Here is a 17,454-nt window from a genome sequence, read left to right on the forward strand (position 1 = left end):
GAGTGAAAGGGAAAGTTTACAAGATGGTAGTGAGATCGCAAAAAAGACAGAGGAGGTGGAGGTGGTAGATGATAAGATTTCCATGAGGGGTGATCAGGATGGACAAAATTAGAAGTGAGTAGATCAGAGGAACAGCTCTATGGAGATTAAAAGGGTGAGATAGTTTGTCGCAGAGGGAATGTATTGAGCAAAGGATGTTAAAGATAGAGACCATAGTGAAGGTTCATGGATGTAGGGAAGGATTACATGCTGAGGATGGAGGCTGATAATCTGTGGCGATCCCGAAAGGGAGCAGCCGATAGAAGAAAAAACCGGACCACTGACATGAGGTCCAGAGGGGAAAACACGCCTAAATCATGGACGAGCATTGATCTTTAAGGCGATTGCGTCCATTTGTGTTCCGTGTGTGTGTGTGTGTGTATACATCTGCTGATCGTTATGATTTATAGCACGGCTGTAGTACAGTTGCACGCATCGGATTGGCTGGAAATGAATCCGGTGGGACAAAGACTCCCATGTGTGCACTTCACTGACTGGAGCCTGGCGATGACGTGTCCGTGCCTGAGAGGATACATTCATACGTTCATCCTCTCTTTACAGCCAGAAAAATAACATAAAGATAAAAAAAAAAAAACTCTTTACAGTGTTAACCGCCACATATTGACCTGCTATCTGAAAAACACGCGTAAATATTAGCGCAGTTGCTGAGTATCCTATTTCTTAACGATCTTTGTTGCGGAGTGATTGGGGGCGGAGTCAAGAGGCCGCATAATCAAGATGGCCACCTTCACTGCAAGGTAGGACAAAGCAGTTCCGTTGTTTCATCGGCAATTTATTCTTTTTTTCGAAATATTATCAGTGCGCGGGAGGACAGAGTTTATCATCGTAGTTGCACATCGTATAAGCGTGAAAGCAAACTCACTGTTTCGGGGTTTAACTGCCGCAAAGTCGGAAAATTAATGCGGGAAAAATTCGATATCCCCCTCAATTGAATTGAATTGGATTAGCGACTTGACAGGCTGGCTCTTAGTAAGGTTAGCACCTTATCTTGATCCGGATTGCTTAACGATAACACTGCTGTCAGACAACGGGTGCATTAGTGCGTGTGTAAAAACGTAGACGTTTATTTAATGTTAAATTAAAAATTCTTAGCGGTTTCCTGTTGTATTTTTTCCGTCTTGAGCACTCTCTAGCTAGCCCGCTTAGCTGATTGCGTTAGCTTTTACTGCCTCTTTTCCTTGTCTGCAGTCTGAACACATCCCCTCATCGGGATTTTTACAGTAGGGCTGGGAATGAGTCTTTAATTGCAGGACCAGCGTCTGAGGTGAGGACAATGGGGTGCTTCTTGTTAATATGCGCACCGTGTGCTGGGTGAGGAAATGGGTAATTGTATAGCTGCCTGTCACATTTTCTGGCGCTATTTTTCATCGTTTTAGCACCATAGAGACCAAAGTCCGTCTGTGTGTGCTGTCTGTTACCCAACTCCTGTACTGTAGTTTGGTTAGCTCTGCCAGGCGTTGCATCCAAATGTGATTGCACGCTGAAGCTAATGTTCTTGTCTTTGCTTCCCATTACAGGATGGCGCCTCTCTTGGTAGTCGGGCTGGCTTTGTGCCTCAGCGGGACTTGGGCTGTGGACAAAGGCAATTTCAAGACCTGTGAGCAGAGTGCTTTCTGCAAGTGAGTTCCCAAAAGACAAACTGCTCATGAATAAAGCGGCACATAATTGCAGAGGTTTATAACTGGTGTCGGCTCTTGGTTTGAAATGTTAAACAGGCGTCAGCGAGCTTTGAAGCCTGGAGAGTCTCCTTATCGAGCCCTGCTGGAGACCATGGAGCTGACCAACACCAGACTCACCCTGCAGCTCATCAATGACAACAACAAGGTAGATTACAGAAAGGGGACAACAAACATTTGCACAATCTGTAAAATATGATTTCTCAATATTTCTTTTTTACTTGTTTTTATTGCTTTTATCTTTATTTATCGCATTAATAACTGAATTATTAGGCTAACAAATCACTTTTCCCTTGTTTTTATGTTTTTGAACTATCAGCTGAAATAAAAAATGTTAATCCCATTTTCCAGGGTAACCTCTTTGTTATGTGAAATCATAGTGACCCATTGCTAAACCCAGTGTTTTCCTATGCTGTGTTTGTAGAAAATGAGGCACCTGCCTTTGCTTCTCACTGTTCTCATTCTCACCTTGTGCTTGTGTCGCAGGTGCGTCTGTTGCTCGAGCTCTACCGCCTCCAGGGAAACATAACGAGGGTGAAGATTAACGAGCTTAAGCCTCTGAAACCTCGCTATGAAGTCCCAGACGTGCTCATCAGGGAGCCTACCACAGAGCCGTGAGTGTCCTGTGAGGGTTTCGTGGGTGGGTGGAGGTTTTGATGTTGGGAGTCGAGCCGAAAAGACAAGAACAGGAGGGATACTTATTTCAAAGGATCTTTAAATAGGCAGAGCAACAGAAAATATTTCATGATAACATCAGCTTTTTTAAAGGTTAGGTAAAGTGAGGGTGTGAATTCTGAAATTTCTACTTTGACAAAGATCCGTTAATAAAAGGGATGCCTCTTTAATTAAGGCAACACACAAAGCAACACACACTCAGATGTCACTTAGGAATTATAAGATGAAGAATCTCTCAGATTTTCCTTGTTAAATGAAAGAAAACCCATCATATGGTTCATGGCTTCTCTGCACCTCCTGACTGTGAAGGTGTCAGGTGAGTGAGAACTGAAACTTTGAATAGAAATTGTTCCAGTAAAACAAAAACTTGTAACTGTTTCAGATAATTTCTTCTCTGTCTTACAGCTTATATAAGTATAAAGTTATGATTAATGAGATGATAATAAAAACTATTCAATTTAAGTTCCTGACCTTGCATTTCTTCATCAAAACTAAATCCTCTCTTTTTCCTTTCAGCCTATCTGTCTTGTCTCAGGACGAGAATGGTGTGGTGCTGTCCCTGGGGGTGGAGTCTCAGAGAGTTATTATTAGCGCCCGGCCCTTCCGACTGGACATCATGGAAGGAAGCGACGTGCTGATGTCTCTGAACTCACGCGGCCTGCTGGCCTTTGAGCACCTGAGGATGCGCAAGGACACGTGAGAAACCCACGCATGCACACACATTTACAAATGCCAGCCCTCTCTTTGAATCCACGTCGTCACTCCGTGGATGATTTCTGTTTTTGTTCCCATGATATGGTTTGTTTTTTTGAGTATTGTCTCTGACTCGTTGTTCTGTCCTCTTCTCCCCTATCATCCTAGTTTCTCCTATAAAGTAACTAGCACAGTGGCTAGCGTGTGGGATAATATCAAGAGGGTATTCTCTAGGTAAAGACCCTTAAGATTTGTGTGTATTCTGTCCCATGTGCTAATGCTGCCAGTAGTGACATGAAATTTAGGGCCACACATCATATCAACTGCTGTATTTACCCTCAAATAAATGTGACGGAGAGAGAGGGTGTGGGTGAGTGTGTGCATGGTGTTGTTTGATTTTTATTTAGATTAAGGGATCATTCCAGCCCTTCCTGTTAGCATAGCTGTGATAGACCGTCTTTACAATGACCATCAGAAGACCCAGAGAGATTATCTGGCTGCTTTAGGCCTTTTAGTTACTGTCTGCGTAAATCAATGTTTTGTCAGATCAACATTTGATTAACTGTACTCCTTTAGTATTGCTCTAGCAGCTCGTCTGATAAATTCATCTAACACCGCAACTGCATGACTGACTGGATTTCTCAATCTGTTCTTTTGAATGAATGATTCAGATTTTCACTCTTGCTTAATTTATGGTCAGAGCTAAGTGCAGAAATAATGTTAGCGCTGGTTTAAGGTCCAGATAAGAGCTATGATGTGGCATTACACACACATCAGGGTTTCCCACAAACTTATTTTAGATCTACCAGAGATTATGTTGCTGTCATACATAGTATAAAAGAGAGGGATAGTATGATGTTTTATAAATCACTGAGATGCTGTTAGGGCTGTTCGATATAACGATATATATCGGATGACGATATTAAAAACATCTATCGTTTCATTTTACGCAATCGTTTGTTACGTGGTGTCGCAAAATAAACTGTTTACGGCAATATTTTTCATCGTTTTGATGGTCACTGTAGTGGCTATATTAATTTCTTAAAGTTCTCTCTTTCTCTTATATTTAATATAACCACACTATGGACGCACAAGCGCCTGTTTTCATGCGTTGTGGTTAGCAACAACGACGGTAACAGCATCGCGTGTCCGCTTGTTTATGTTCCGCAAACCTTTCACAATAAAGCTCAAGATCCTGTTGAGACTTTTCAAAATAAACTGAATCACGCAGCTGGAAACACTTCCCGCAAGACGAGCTGCCCGAGATTCACAGAATTTACAGAAAATGTTCGATTTTTGTGATTTATATCGTTATCAGGACGATAGAATTCTTCTATCGGGATATGATATTTTGGTCATATCGCACAGCCCTAGATGCTGTCACCATCTTGGTGTTTTGAAACTAGATTTGGCTAGAGAGGTGGATGATTATGGATGGACGGTAACCCTCCTTCCTGACACTTGGCGTGACCAAAATGTAAGCAATTGACTGTAGACTTCAACAGAACTTGAGGTGTTTCTGCAGCCACAGGTTGCAGCGCTTAATGGTGGTCTAGCAAGTTCCAGGTTCACCAGTTGCTACACTGAGCCCATCTAGGCTGCAGAGCATAATAATGACTAACATCACCAAATAGTCCAAGACAATGGAGTTAAGTTTATCTGCATATAAAATATGTATACGTTAATGTAAGATCATGCATAAACTCACAAACACCCCCTAACTTCTCCTGCCACAAAGTCAGTGGGAGACAGTGCATGTAGTCTGTGTCCTGCCTCTTAGTTCTCAGGCATTACCTCAATTCCCAAACCCAACAGCAACATCTCTCTTTGTGGTTATATTTCAGTTTGTAGTTGTGCGTGTTCTTGGTGTAAGAACTGGCATTGGAGCTATTTTAACCAACAATACAGTGCTTGCTGTCTGCATTAACAGGGTTTTAAGACAAGCTGTTGTTTACACTTATCCCTGGCATGTATATCACTGCAATTCATTTCAAAACTTTGTCGCAAATGTGTGAAGGGTCTTTTGGTGGCTTACTCTTGGTTACTTTCAGTTTATGCCTGATCCACTGGGTACAAGTCCTTTGGGTGTTACGTGCTACAGCCTCTGGAGCTCCTGTACTATAATGTGTAGCTTGAAATAGCCACAAGGCAGGGAGTTGCTCAGTCCCTTTTGTCATTACAGTAATTAATGGTAGATATGGTCAGATGTCAGTGTGGTGACAGCGGGGCAATCACCAACTTGTGTTTGTATGTCCCCTTCCTTGAATCATAGTTTAATTATCCCATATATTACCACCATCACAATATCATCAAGATGGCCTGACTTTGCCAAAGTAACACGCCTTTCTTTTTCCCCATACCCCTCCTCGCGTTGTTCTTTATGCCATGAGCAGTCAGGCAGACCCAGAAGCTGAGAAGAAGGCGGAGGCTGATCCAGCAAACCAAGCAGAGGTACTGCACAATAAAATCCACTCTCTTTCAGTCTTCCCCTCTTGATTTAAAAACCACCATTTCACTGCTGCATCTTAGCTAGATCTGAGTAACGTGACTATTTCCCCTGTTTGGCTAACAGACAACAAAGGAAGAGGAAGAGAAAGTAGAAGACGGGATGTGGGAAGAAACATTTAAATCGCACACAGACAGCAAACCTAATGGTAAATCCTACTTGTGATTTCAGTATCGGTATCATAATGTCTGCATGTCAGTGTGTGTGTGTTCGGGTTTGCCAGGTGGTGAAAAGGTGTTCTCTTTGACTGATGTTGGATGTGTTTGCTCCTCAGGTCCATCTGCTGTTAGTTTAGATTTCTCACTGCCAGGAGTCGAGCATGTTTATGGCATTCCAGAACATGCAGACACTCTCAGACTCAAAACAACAGAGTGAGTGCCACCAGCATTTTACATGTAGAATAGATTTCATTATGAAAAATGCACAGATGTTTTATGCATGCCTGTGTTTGTGTGTTCCAGTAATGGAGATCCGTATCGACTCTATAACCTGGATGTGTTCCAGTATGAACTGTATAACCCTATGGCCTTGTACGGGTCTGTCCCAGTGATGGTAGCCCACAGTGCCCAGCGAACTACAGGCATCTTCTGGCTTAATGCTGCAGAGACCTGGGTGGATATTAGCTCCAATACAGCTGGAAAGGTATGTGGGGGGGTGTTTTTTGTCATTTCCTCCAAGAAGTCTTGATCTGGATTGTTACTTAAAGTGAATTTTGTTTTCGTTGTTGTTTTTTTTGTTTTAGCCATCAGTAATTATATCAAAAATATAAAAGCGTCTTTTGTCGTGCTGCTCTCTTTCCAGACTGTTTTTGGGAAAATGCTAGATTATGTTCAGGGCTCCAGTGAGACACCACAGACAGATGTGCGTTGGATCTCTGAAAGCGGCATCATTGACGTCTTCATTATGCTGGGACCAACTCCTAAAGACGTCTTCTCTCAGTACGCCTCTCTTACAGGTAGGAAGTGTCAATACTGCTGAGACTCTTGTGTAAAGTTGTATACACAAATACCACTAGCATTCATTTAATAGTCTTAATGTTTTAATGGTTCTTATCGAGGGCCTGTTGGGATTTCCTTGTTCGTTAGCAATTGCTTCTGGCCGGGAGCACAGGAGTGGTACCCTCGAGCTAAAACGTCTCGTTTCAGTTAGGCAGTAATCTACTGGGCTGTATGAAGGCCCAATACACGATAAAAAAATCTTATGTTGAACTCTGACTATTCAAGGATACAATCTATTTTGCTATTTTTATTTATTTTTTTTTAGCTTAAAATGATCAGTCCAATTTATTCAGATTTGTTTTGATATCTCTTATTCATAAGAAATATTCCAGTCTCCTTAGTTGTAATAATGTTTATTAGATTCATTTTTTTAGCCTAGTTAAGCAGCTGATTATAATCTGCAGAGTATTAATTAATACTGAGACAGTTTTTCAGTGAACCCAATAATTATATTTGGTTCACAAATTCCCTCTATTTGAGATTGCTGGTAATTTTAAACAGAAGTGATTAAAATCAGTGGTGATTCATGAAAGCGGCTGCTCAAACGTATTGTATTTCAAGTCAAATTTTTATTAATCTTTTATATTATTGATCCACTGCCTAATGCCAGTAATAAAACTACCAAATTTGAATAACAGCTCTTGACTGGCCTCTTCCTTGTGGTTATCAGGCACTCAGTCTTTCCCTCCCCTGGCTTCCCTGGGATACCATCAGTGCCGCTGGAATTACAATGACCAGGAGGACGTGAAGTCGGTCGATGCCGGCTTTGACGAGCACGACATCCCCTATGACTTCATCTGGCTTGATATCGAGCACACCGATGGGAAGCGCTACTTCACCTGGGATCCGCACAAGTTTGCGACCCCGAAGGAGATGCTGCAGGGTCTCATGGACAAGAAGCGCAAGGTACAGATGGAAATATGACGATCACAGTGATATGATGCACAGTTTGATGGGTGTCTGGCCAGAACTTCACTTCACTTTTTTTTTTTTTTACTTTTCTAGATGGTTGCTATTGTGGACCCCCACATTAAAGTAGACAGCAACTACAAGATCCATAATGAAATCCGCACTCTGGGTTTCTATGTCAAGAATAAAGATGGTGGCGACTATGAAGGCTGGTGCTGGCCTGGTAAGAGAGTGAGAACTCCACATCAGTATTTCTTTATCAAACATGAAATATTTCTCTAATATTTGTTCTCTTTGTTTTTCCTTGGGTTGGATGACATCTGTTAGGAAGTGCCAGTTATCCAGACTTCACTCGTGCAGACATGAGAGCCTGGTGGGCCAGCATGTTTGCCTACGATCAGTATGAGGTGAGCCTTGAAGACATGAAGTTGCTAATCTGCAACTAAAAGTTTACCTATTGAAGATACAGCGTGACTCCTGTGTAACTGATATATGATGCTTTTGTTACATTTTTGTTTTAGTAAACAAAATTTATTTGATATATTCTCACATGAAACTGAACCACCTGAGCTTTCCACAGTTGGCTTGTAACTGAATATTCATTCAAGCTTGAACTTTTTAGGAGCAAAAATAAATAAATAGATTTTCCATAAATTTGTTTAATCTCATCTCAAAATGAAATCTAATCTGTTCACTCTCCAGGGCACCATGGAGAACCTGTATACATGGAACGACATGAATGAGCCATCAGTCTTCAATGGGCCGGAGGTCACTATGCACAAGGATGCAATGCATGGATCCTGGGAGCATCGTGATATACACAACCTGTATGGTTTATATGTGGTGAGTGTATTTCACTGTGACCTTTCTCATTAATAATTTTTTTTTTTTAGAGAACCTATAGATTATTTGGAGTTTGTTACTCTGTTGGAGGACAGATAATCGTTGGCATCCTTTTATTACCTCTTACTGAAAATAAAACTCCTTTAAAAAGGAATAAGAGATCCTAAAGTTGTACTTGGTAACTTACTGTAAATGTTAGTCTGTTTTCCTCTTATTTATCGATCTCTTTATTATCCACAGCAAATGGCCACGGCGGAGGGTTTGATCCAGCGGTCAGGAGGAGTTGAACGACCATTTGTCCTGACCAGGGCCTTCTTCGCTGGGTCTCAGCGCATCGGTGAGCCATTTTCTTTCTTTACTTTCTTGCCTGCTCTAATGTAGACGTGGCATCACACGTCGAACAGCTGACGTTTACAGGATGCAGTCTTCTTTGTTTACATTTGGCGTTGGCTAGACCAAACACCACTTTTAAGTTTGTTCAGACTGAGCCGTGAAAGGACCCTCGACTCTTGGACAGTAAAATTATCAATGCTCATAAAATCCAATTTACTTTTCATAACAAAAAGAATTGGGTGTTGCATTATCTTGTGTGTTAAGGTTTGTTTTTTGGCTCTTAGGTGCTGTGTGGACAGGAGATAATGCTGCTGAGTGGGACCACCTGAAAATATCCATCCCCATGTGTTTGAGTATGGGCCTGGTTGGAATCTCTTTCTGTGGAGGTGAGTGCAACCCTCCTAGGTTCTCTGGTCAGCTTACAATGGCCATCGTGTTCAGTTTCATTCTCAGCATCAAAAGCCAAATGCAACTCTTGATGCTGCTGCAAATTTTTTGTTTTGTTTTTTCCCCCCTTTGCCTCATTTAATGTTTTGCCCTCTGTCAGATAACTGTTCGAACCTGATTTAACTAAATTCTTAAGGCTGAAACGCTGCTCTGCTGCCACACTGGAGACTGAAATTACCACCACCATTACAGCTAGAGGTTTATAGTCCAGGCCCAGAGAAGTGATCAGAAGTCATCAAAGCTCTGAGCGTGGGACTTTCCAAACCTGGAGGCAGCACTTCTAGTTCTATCAGTCCTCAGATTTTCCTTTCCTTTTTATTTATAGTACTTACAAAGTCTTGATTTTATGAAACCTCAAATGTGGAACAGAACAATGCTAAAAAAAAACCTTTATTTGCTACCTTTTAATATTTAGCTATACTGCAGCTTTCAAATAGGCGTGAGTGTGCAGCATCGAACTTGAACACAGCAGTAAAACAGGACTGAATTTTGAAAGGGGAAAATGCATTCATTCAGATCTGTTTTACGTAATTGTTTTGACAAATATACAAATCCCTCGGGTGTTTGGTAAGGTTGTCATGGAAATGGGCATGAGGCATTACCATGGTGAGCCCATATTCCCATGTTAAATCGGCTGCAGTCACATAAATATTGATTTGGTACAAAATCCGCTTTAAGAGTTGAGCTCTAAACACGGATTTTTTCAAGAAGTTTGTGTCGTGCCGTTTTGTGTTGTCAACCGAGGCTATAATGTCCCTCTCTGTCTCACAGCTGACATCGGTGGCTTCTTCAAGTCTCCCAGCACTGAACTGCTTGTGCGTTGGTACCAGGCAGGTGCTTACCAGCCATTCTATAGAGCCCATGCCCATCTGGACACGCCCCGCCGCGAGCCCTGGCTGTTTGGTCCAGAAAACACTGCACTGATCCGTGAAGCCGTGCGCCAGCGCTACACCTTCCTGCCCTACTGGTACCAGCTGTTCTACCGCGCACATGTGACGGGAGAGCCCGTCATGAGGTGATGATTTTGGTTAACCTGTATGTATTGACTGTCTATCCACAGATAATTGTACTCTGAAGAGGCCTCATTTGACCAAACTGCTGTTTAAAATTTATCAAATATGCCAACTAATTTTCAGGCAGTTATTTGATTGCTTTTAGAGTTTATAAATAAGAGTGATGCATAATACCACACGAAAAGACAGTGTATTCAAGTAGTTACTGCAATGTGATGTAAGACAGAGGTGAATATTACTTTCCCAATCAAGAGAAATGGAATTTCAAATCGGGAAAGAAAAAAATCCTTTATTTGGGTTATATATCAGGTTATAAAAATATATTGCAGTGTGGCTGATTTGTGTAGTATATTGTGATGCAGATGCAAATATTGTGTGCATGTCTATTGCAGACCTCTGTGGGTGGAGTATCCTCAGGATCTGGCTACTTTTGCTGTGGAAGACGAGTACTTAATCGGTGAGACACATAACCAAATTTGAGGCCTTCAGTATTCATCAAGCATCCACAGTGATAACTGCAGTTTGTCATTGAAAGACCCCCCTGAGTGATCTGGGATTAAAAGCTACCCAAAGTAATCCTTTCACAGGTTCATCTACAGAAACCTTGCTGAACTAAGGCTCCCTTATGTTCAAAAATGCAATGATCCTTAGTGGAAATTTATTTATGTCACCTTATTGCGCTTCCCTCTCATGCGACTCACCTGATGCATCAGTTGATTGTGTTGTCGTGATTAGGGCTGTTCGATATAACGATATGTATCGGATGACGATATAAAAACGTCTATTGTTTGTTTCGTGGTGTCGCAAAATAAACTGTTTACGGCAATATTTTTTTCATCATTTTGATGGACACTGTAGTTGCTATATTAATTTCTTAAAGTTCTCCGTTTCTCTTATATTTAATATAACCACACTACGGACGGACAAGCGCCTGTTTTTATGCGTTGTGGTTAGCAACAACGACAGTAAAACCATCGCGTGTCCGCTTGTTTATTGTGAAAGGTTTATGTGGAACATAAAGCTCAAGATCCAAAATAAACTGACTCACGTGAAAGAGCAGATTATTTACAGATGAGAAGTTAAAAAAAGAGACGCCAGGTGCTAAAAAATAAACCTTGGACTCAAACGTTAGAACAGGCTTTTCCCCGCAGCACGCCGTGTAATAAATACTCACAAAGAAAACGGCGGCCGTTACAACATATCTAAAAATGTATAGTTTCATGCATCGGTTAAAACACTCGACTCCAGCTACATGAGGCGCAGCTAGAAACACTTCCCGCAAGTCGAGCTGCCCGAGATTCACAGAATTTACAGAAAATGTTACATTTTTGCGATTTATATCGTTATCTGGACGATATAATTCTTATATCGGGATATGAGATTTTGGTCATATCGCACAGCCCTAGTCGTGATGTGTGATTTGAGTGTGGTGCTCTGTAAGTGATTTACCAAATGGCACTTTAAACCCACACTTAGGACTACATGCAACACAAGACTGTTCAACACCACATCAAATGACAGGAAGTGTAACAAGGTGACAGAGCTATGGTTGCACTGACACAAACAAATGGTTTGTCAGGTGAGCAGCTAACAGGGACAGTCTGATGCTCAGACCGGTCTTGTCACAGCTGAATTTACAGTTCAAAGTTGGGGGGGGGGGGGAAAGTCACAAGTCGACACGCATGTGAACATGATTTTGGCTAAAATATAACCTCCTATGTAGCTTCCCTCAGTTTGTTTCCAGCTGACAAACTTACTGCTTTGGGTCACTGTTTTCCCTTCTCTATAAATCATGTTTTGGAAGTACAGGTTGTGTAGTGGGGGTACACTATTATTTATGTTATAGTTATCTACAACTTGCTTCTGCTGCCATCAGGTGGCCAAAAATACCTGTTATCTCGGTTTAAATTGACTTCTAATGTTCAGACACTTGAATTAGAAAATCTGTGCAGCTGTGCCTGTCTGTGTGGTGGTGCTTCACTTTGTCAATATGACAAATGAGGATAAAACCCTGAATCCAGTTGTTCCAGTCAGGCAGGCATGTTTTGAAATGGTTGCCACTTCCCCTGACGTCATTTTAATTCTGCCTCAGGACGAGACTTGCTGGTGCACCCAGTTGTTGAGGAGGGAGCCAGAGGAGTCACTGCCTACCTGCCCGGCAAAGATGAGGTAAGAGGAAGAAACGGAGGCTTTTATTTTGACACACGTAACACGTATCTTTGATCTTTTCAGACGGGCGTATCTTAATGTGTGTGAACGTGTGTTATCAGGTCTGGTTCGATGTCCACACCTTCCAGAAACACAACGGAGCCCAAAACCTTTACATTCCCGTCACCATGAGCTCTGTAAGTGTCAAACTCTCAGCTTAAGCTTTTTTTTTTTTTAAGATCAATGTATTCTTTATCACATTTCTCATTAGTAGCCTTGGTGTTTTGTTGTTAGATCCCGGTTTTCCAGCGCGGCGGTTCCATAATTCCCAGGAAGCTTAGAGTCCGCAGGTCCTCCACCTGCATGGAGCATGACCCCTACACTCTCTATGTGGCTCTTAATCTCCAGGTAACTAAACTGCACATCTTCTGTTGCTACAGTGCTAAGTAATGTTGAGATGTTAATGACAGGTTCTAACCATTTATTTAATGCATTATTTATTTTGATAGAGAACTGCAGATGGTGAGCTCTACATAGACGATGGCCATACCTTCAACTATGAAAAGAAGGAGTTCATCTACAGGAAGCTTACCTTTGCCAACAAAGTCCTCTCTTCTGTGTGAGTGACGGATATGTTACCAAAATTCTCTGTCTGAATAAAACAAAACATGATGTCACTATAGTTACACTTTTAATAGTCTCAGAAATGTAACATTATAAAATATAAACAGTGAAACTGAAGGAACGTTGGCACAACATGTGCCAATCTATTCATGGACAATTTCTTTAATCTTAAATCTGTTATTGCTAAGTATCTAACTCTGTGCCTGCCTGATCCACAGTAACCATGCTCCTGATGCCAAGTTTACTACCGATTCCTGGATTGAACGTATTATCGTACTGGGAGCCAGTAAACCCAGCAAAGTTACCCTTAAGACTGCTGGTAAGTGCTTGATATGAAATCATCTTCAGTTCGAGTCTGCATGTTGAAGCTCCTTTCAAATGTTTTAAATGTAAGCATTTACTGGTAAACACTCATGGAATTAAAAACATTGTGATGTGTGCCATTAAAGTGGGATATAAGATAAAAAGGGATGTACTGGGTGAAATTTCATGCTCCAGATTTGTATTTTTATGCTAAAGTAGATCTAAAGTAGATTGAACATGAGATGGGTGGGGCTTCTCATTGACATGCAGATTCAGGACCAGGAAAAACTGTACAGACAACACTCTGAAGCCTGAGGATATTTGTTTATGCTATGACCGTGTTTAGTGTGAGCATCAACAACTGAAACGGGCAATGGATGACCAAAAATAAGGGAAAGGATCATGGATATTCACCATTTTCTACTCTTTGCTGATTTCCCCTTATTTAGTTTCATGCCGTTTAAGAAGTTGTTTTCAAACTCTTATTCAGATGGGATGGCAGCTTTAGGATCTGAAAGATTTAAGATGTGAAACTTGGCAATCTGTTATGGATTTATGTGAAAATATGCAGCTTCGAAACTTAAAATCCCCTGATGTTTTTCTTACTTTTTTGTTTGTTTACAGATGGCCAAGAGAAGCAGCTGGAGTTCGATTTTGACGCCTCCATGTCTGTTCTGACAGTCCGTAAGCCCGGCATGAACGCAGGGGCCGACTGGACCGTGACATTTCAGTAATCGTGAAAGATGAAAGAGGAGGAAGCAGGAGGGGGGGAAAATGACTGATTTGAACCGAAAGTGAGCAGAGGGAGAGAGAGGGAAATAGAAAAAAGGCACTAATACCCATAACTAACTAAAACAGAGTAAGATAGGCAACATGGTGGGGGGGAAAAAGGATACACAAGACACTGATTACACGCACACAGAGATTCATGTATACCTGTTAGTCGATCTGAGCCACTTTACTTCTCTGCCATTTCCCTCGTGTTCACACTCTAATACGTAACAGAGTTCAGGGTTATTGCTAGATGAACAATTATGTTTTGTCACATTGCTCGATCTGTTTGATTCATGTCATTGTTAGGAATCTTTGGGGTAAGACAGAAACTTTTTTGTTTTGTTTTTTCGTCCACTTCATTTTCCATCCAGTTTGCCTCAGAAAACCCCCCCCAAACCAATCCACTGTTTTCCATTTAAAATGAAGGTTCACATTCAAAGCCTCCATCTGCTGCTGATCCTCTTGATGCTCATCGAAAACTCTTTTCATTCCTCTTTTAAGAAAAGCACATAAATTGACTTAGATTCAGGCTGTCTTTGTTTGTTCCCTGTATTGCAGAATTTGTGCATATGGTTAATCAACCGGCACCGATCTGGTTACTTACCTGCTGCTCAGTGAGGGGATTTGCAGCTGTTGTTTAGAACAAAGTTGGCAATGGAAATCACTTCAGGGGACTGAACCACTGACAATTTGTGGCTCATTCTGTTGATGTGCTTTCATTGTTTTAATTTTTTAGTTTTCCTGCATTGTTCAAGAGATTTTCCTTAAATGCACTTAAAGAAGAATGAGAACTGAAATGATTCTGTGGAGGTGGGTTATGCTCCACCTAGTCAAATGATCTGACCTTTTTGTTGTAGTTTTGTTCTGGGAGGGTTGTGTTTTTGTTTTTTTTGCTTGATTGCTTTTATGATCACAACCATACGCTTAGTTGCATTTTTGTTGGTGATGAACTGGTGGAAATGGAAGTGAAGGATCGGACTTCAGCTCTCAAAGTTGTCAGATGTACTTTAAAAAGATGAGACCAAGTGAAAATAAAATTGATCAAATGTAAACCTATTGCCTTCTATGAGTCAGTAATTCATAAATGTTTCTTTATATGCGCCTGGTCCTGTTTCATATTCTGAGTGGAGTATCACTTCTAAAGCAGCCAACTGGATATGGTGGTATGCATTATATTAAACCTACACCGACTAGATTCTTTAATAGGTGCGCATATTCAACTGTTAATGCAAGTGTCTAATCTACTAATCACATGGCAGGAACTCCTTACATTTAGGGATGTAGACATGGTAAAGATGGGCTGTAGAGTAGAGCATCAGAATGGCACTAAAAGCTGATAGAGAAGAAACAGTAATCTAATAACTGCTTATTACAATCAACCATGTTAACGCTAATTATCAAGTATCTTACTTGCTATTTGACAGTGGAAAGAGGTCAGGGGGCTCTCATCTCTTTTTGGCTGCCTAAAACATTGAACCTTGAAGCAGAAGAACATGTATGGCTGTGTTCAGAAAAATGGTAGCTACTGGAATCAGGGCTGGACTGGGACAAAAAATCAGCCCGGGCATTTTGACTAGAGACCGGCCCACCAGGTATTATAGGAAAAACCATAAAGCCTTTGAATGAAAACAAATGTCGTTGTGACAGTGATGTACACTGTCTTGTTGGTACATGTGTATCAATCTAATAAACTTAAACCTACACCATCCTCCCTATTCTGGTATTCTAAACAGTACTTAGCCGAAACCCAAAGACTGCTTGGTTGAGTTAACTTCCTGAACTATCTACAACATATGGTGGAAACCTGAAATTAAGACAGAGAAGACTAGAGGTGAGACATGACCATTACTGAATATTAAAAATAATAAATGACAGATTTAGTGATATTTTCATAAACTATTTATTTACCACATCAATAAACAGCATGGCAGGGCAAAATATTTTTTCTAACATGGCAACCTTTTAAAAGTGAAAGGAGACAGAAAGACAGGTGAGAAAGAATAAAACTTAACTGACTTTTTGATGGCATTTTACACAAAGTACTAGTACAGTATCTAGAAAATGTGGGAAAATACTGGCATCATGTACAGTACTTTCTTCTGAAGAAATTATGTTGGGACCCTGAAAAAAACTTACTATGTACAATAATGGATTTCTATAAATTTGACATCAGATGAAAACTTTGGTTGTAAGATTCGGATAATTATTTGTTAAAAGCTAGAAATTTTAAATGAGAATAAGAAAGAAAAGTATTTCTTTGTGCCCCCCTTTCCCTGTTAATGCCCTACCTGGCCCCTGGCAAAACTTTGCTAGACCCGCCCCTGCACAGTTACCAGCTGTCAGCTACATTAGAAAAGGATCCTGGTGTTAGTTTGTCTCTCAGAAACAGTTCATAACTTCCCTTCAACTCATTCATGTCACCTAAAAGGTAAACCTGTTTCTCCATCACCTGTTCAGCTCTGATGATTCAGTAAGGACATCTCCTGGTTTCATCTTCATGTTTCCCTCTCACCAGATAACCAAACCGACATCATGACCAGCAGCTTTTACGGCTCCAACAAACATCAGCTGATACTAGAAAGTAATATTAAATAAATTCTAACAACAGCTATCAAGTTTAAAGGCGCTTCTGCTGTTTAACGCGACCTCCGCTAGTTTCCTCTTTCTGGCGCAAAGCGGGAGATAAACAAGCAAGAGAGACGGGACTTGCGGCAGAAACGCCGATCAGCTGATCATTGATCAGTTTCATGATTGAAGTAGCAGCAGGAGAGGGAGGGGGGAGAGAGAGAAGAAGAGGCAGCTGACAGCAGTAAAGACACAGAATAACTCCAGCTTTGTGTCTTTTTTTTATTGTAGCTGAAGTACGGGACAAATCGCCTTTATTTTCAGCTCAATACAAAACGCATAATATTGACTCTGAATACCAGAGGATTCCGTTTTTTATGGCACGGTTGGACTCTACTAACTAACCATATGAATAAAATAAAGTTCACCAGTAACATCATAGCACCCACCCAACTGTACAGAAACTCCATCATGCTAGCTAGTACACAGTACGAGTTATTGTAACTGACTGTAAAAAGTTAGCACAAGGAAAATAAACTCCACCTAAACTTGGTTTGACCCAGATAGACTGCAGGTCATAACTTCTTACCTGAAGCTCATTTCACCTGACAGTCGGACTGGCGGCCGCCTTGGGTCTCTCCACCTCCAGTCCTTTCCCCCATCCACCTGCTGGCCTCCACCACTTGCTAATTTGACTGAATGTGTGAAAGCTCCACCATAGCCACTACCAAACAATTGAGTTATTTTTACACGTCTGCCAGCATCTGTCCAATCCGCCACCTTTCACTGTTTACACGGTTATGGAAAAAAAGACAACAACAACAAAACATCGGCCCATTTAAAACGAAAAATTACCATCGGCCCACCAGGCAAATGCCCGGTATGCC

At 41.2% G+C, this 17,454-nt stretch overlaps 1 protein-coding gene across 4 annotated transcripts; it reads left to right on the forward strand.

Moving 5' to 3' along the window:
• Positions 1-15: 15 nt before the first annotated feature.
• ganabb (glucosidase II alpha subunit b) lies at positions 16-15,054 on the forward strand. Of its 4 annotated transcripts, XM_005913353.3 has the most exons (26): positions 809-1,034; positions 1,249-1,324; positions 1,578-1,679; positions 1,776-1,884; positions 2,223-2,350; positions 2,928-3,107; positions 3,273-3,338; positions 5,498-5,555; positions 5,677-5,758; positions 5,885-5,981; positions 6,072-6,252; positions 6,412-6,565; positions 7,279-7,514; positions 7,614-7,740; positions 7,845-7,924; positions 8,220-8,360; positions 8,601-8,697; positions 8,978-9,079; positions 9,912-10,155; positions 10,546-10,610; positions 12,246-12,322; positions 12,424-12,498; positions 12,596-12,709; positions 12,811-12,920; positions 13,144-13,244; positions 13,853-15,054. In XM_005913353.3, the coding sequence occupies exons 3-26, from the start codon at positions 1,579-1,581 to the stop codon at positions 13,960-13,962; spliced, it is 2,835 nt and encodes a 944-aa protein (XP_005913415.1). In that variant the 5' UTR covers positions 809-1,034; positions 1,249-1,324; position 1,578; the 3' UTR covers positions 13,963-15,054. The 4 variants fall into 4 exon arrangements, with proteins under 4 accessions (XP_005913416.1, XP_005913414.1, XP_005913417.1 ...); XM_005913354.3 differs by lacking the exons at positions 809-1,034; positions 1,249-1,324 and adding an exon at positions 16-114; XM_005913352.3 differs by lacking the exons at positions 809-1,034; positions 1,249-1,324 and adding an exon at positions 622-797.
• Positions 15,055-17,454: the final 2,400 nt, after the last annotated feature.

The sequence above is a fragment of the Haplochromis burtoni genome, unplaced genomic scaffold (assembly GCF_018398535.1).
Source record: "Haplochromis burtoni strain Fernald_Lab_line unplaced genomic scaffold, NCSU_Asbu1 Contig_4, whole genome shotgun sequence".
In the NCBI taxonomy this organism is placed as follows: Eukaryota; Metazoa; Chordata; class Actinopteri; order Cichliformes; family Cichlidae; genus Haplochromis; species Haplochromis burtoni.

What these genes read in the sequence shown, in the direction of transcription:
- ganabb (XM_005913352.3), top strand. Translation starts at nt 778, where the DNA reads ATGGCCACCTTCACTGCAAG. An exon ending in ATGGCCACCTTCACTGCAAG is followed by an intron (nt 798 to 1,577) that starts GTAGGACAAAGC and finishes TTCCCATTACAG; the next exon opens with GATGGCGCCTCTCTTGGTAG. An exon ending in ATCAAGAGGGTATTCTCTAG is followed by an intron (nt 3,339 to 5,497) that starts GTAAAGACCCTT and finishes TGCCATGAGCAG; the next exon opens with TCAGGCAGACCCAGAAGCTG.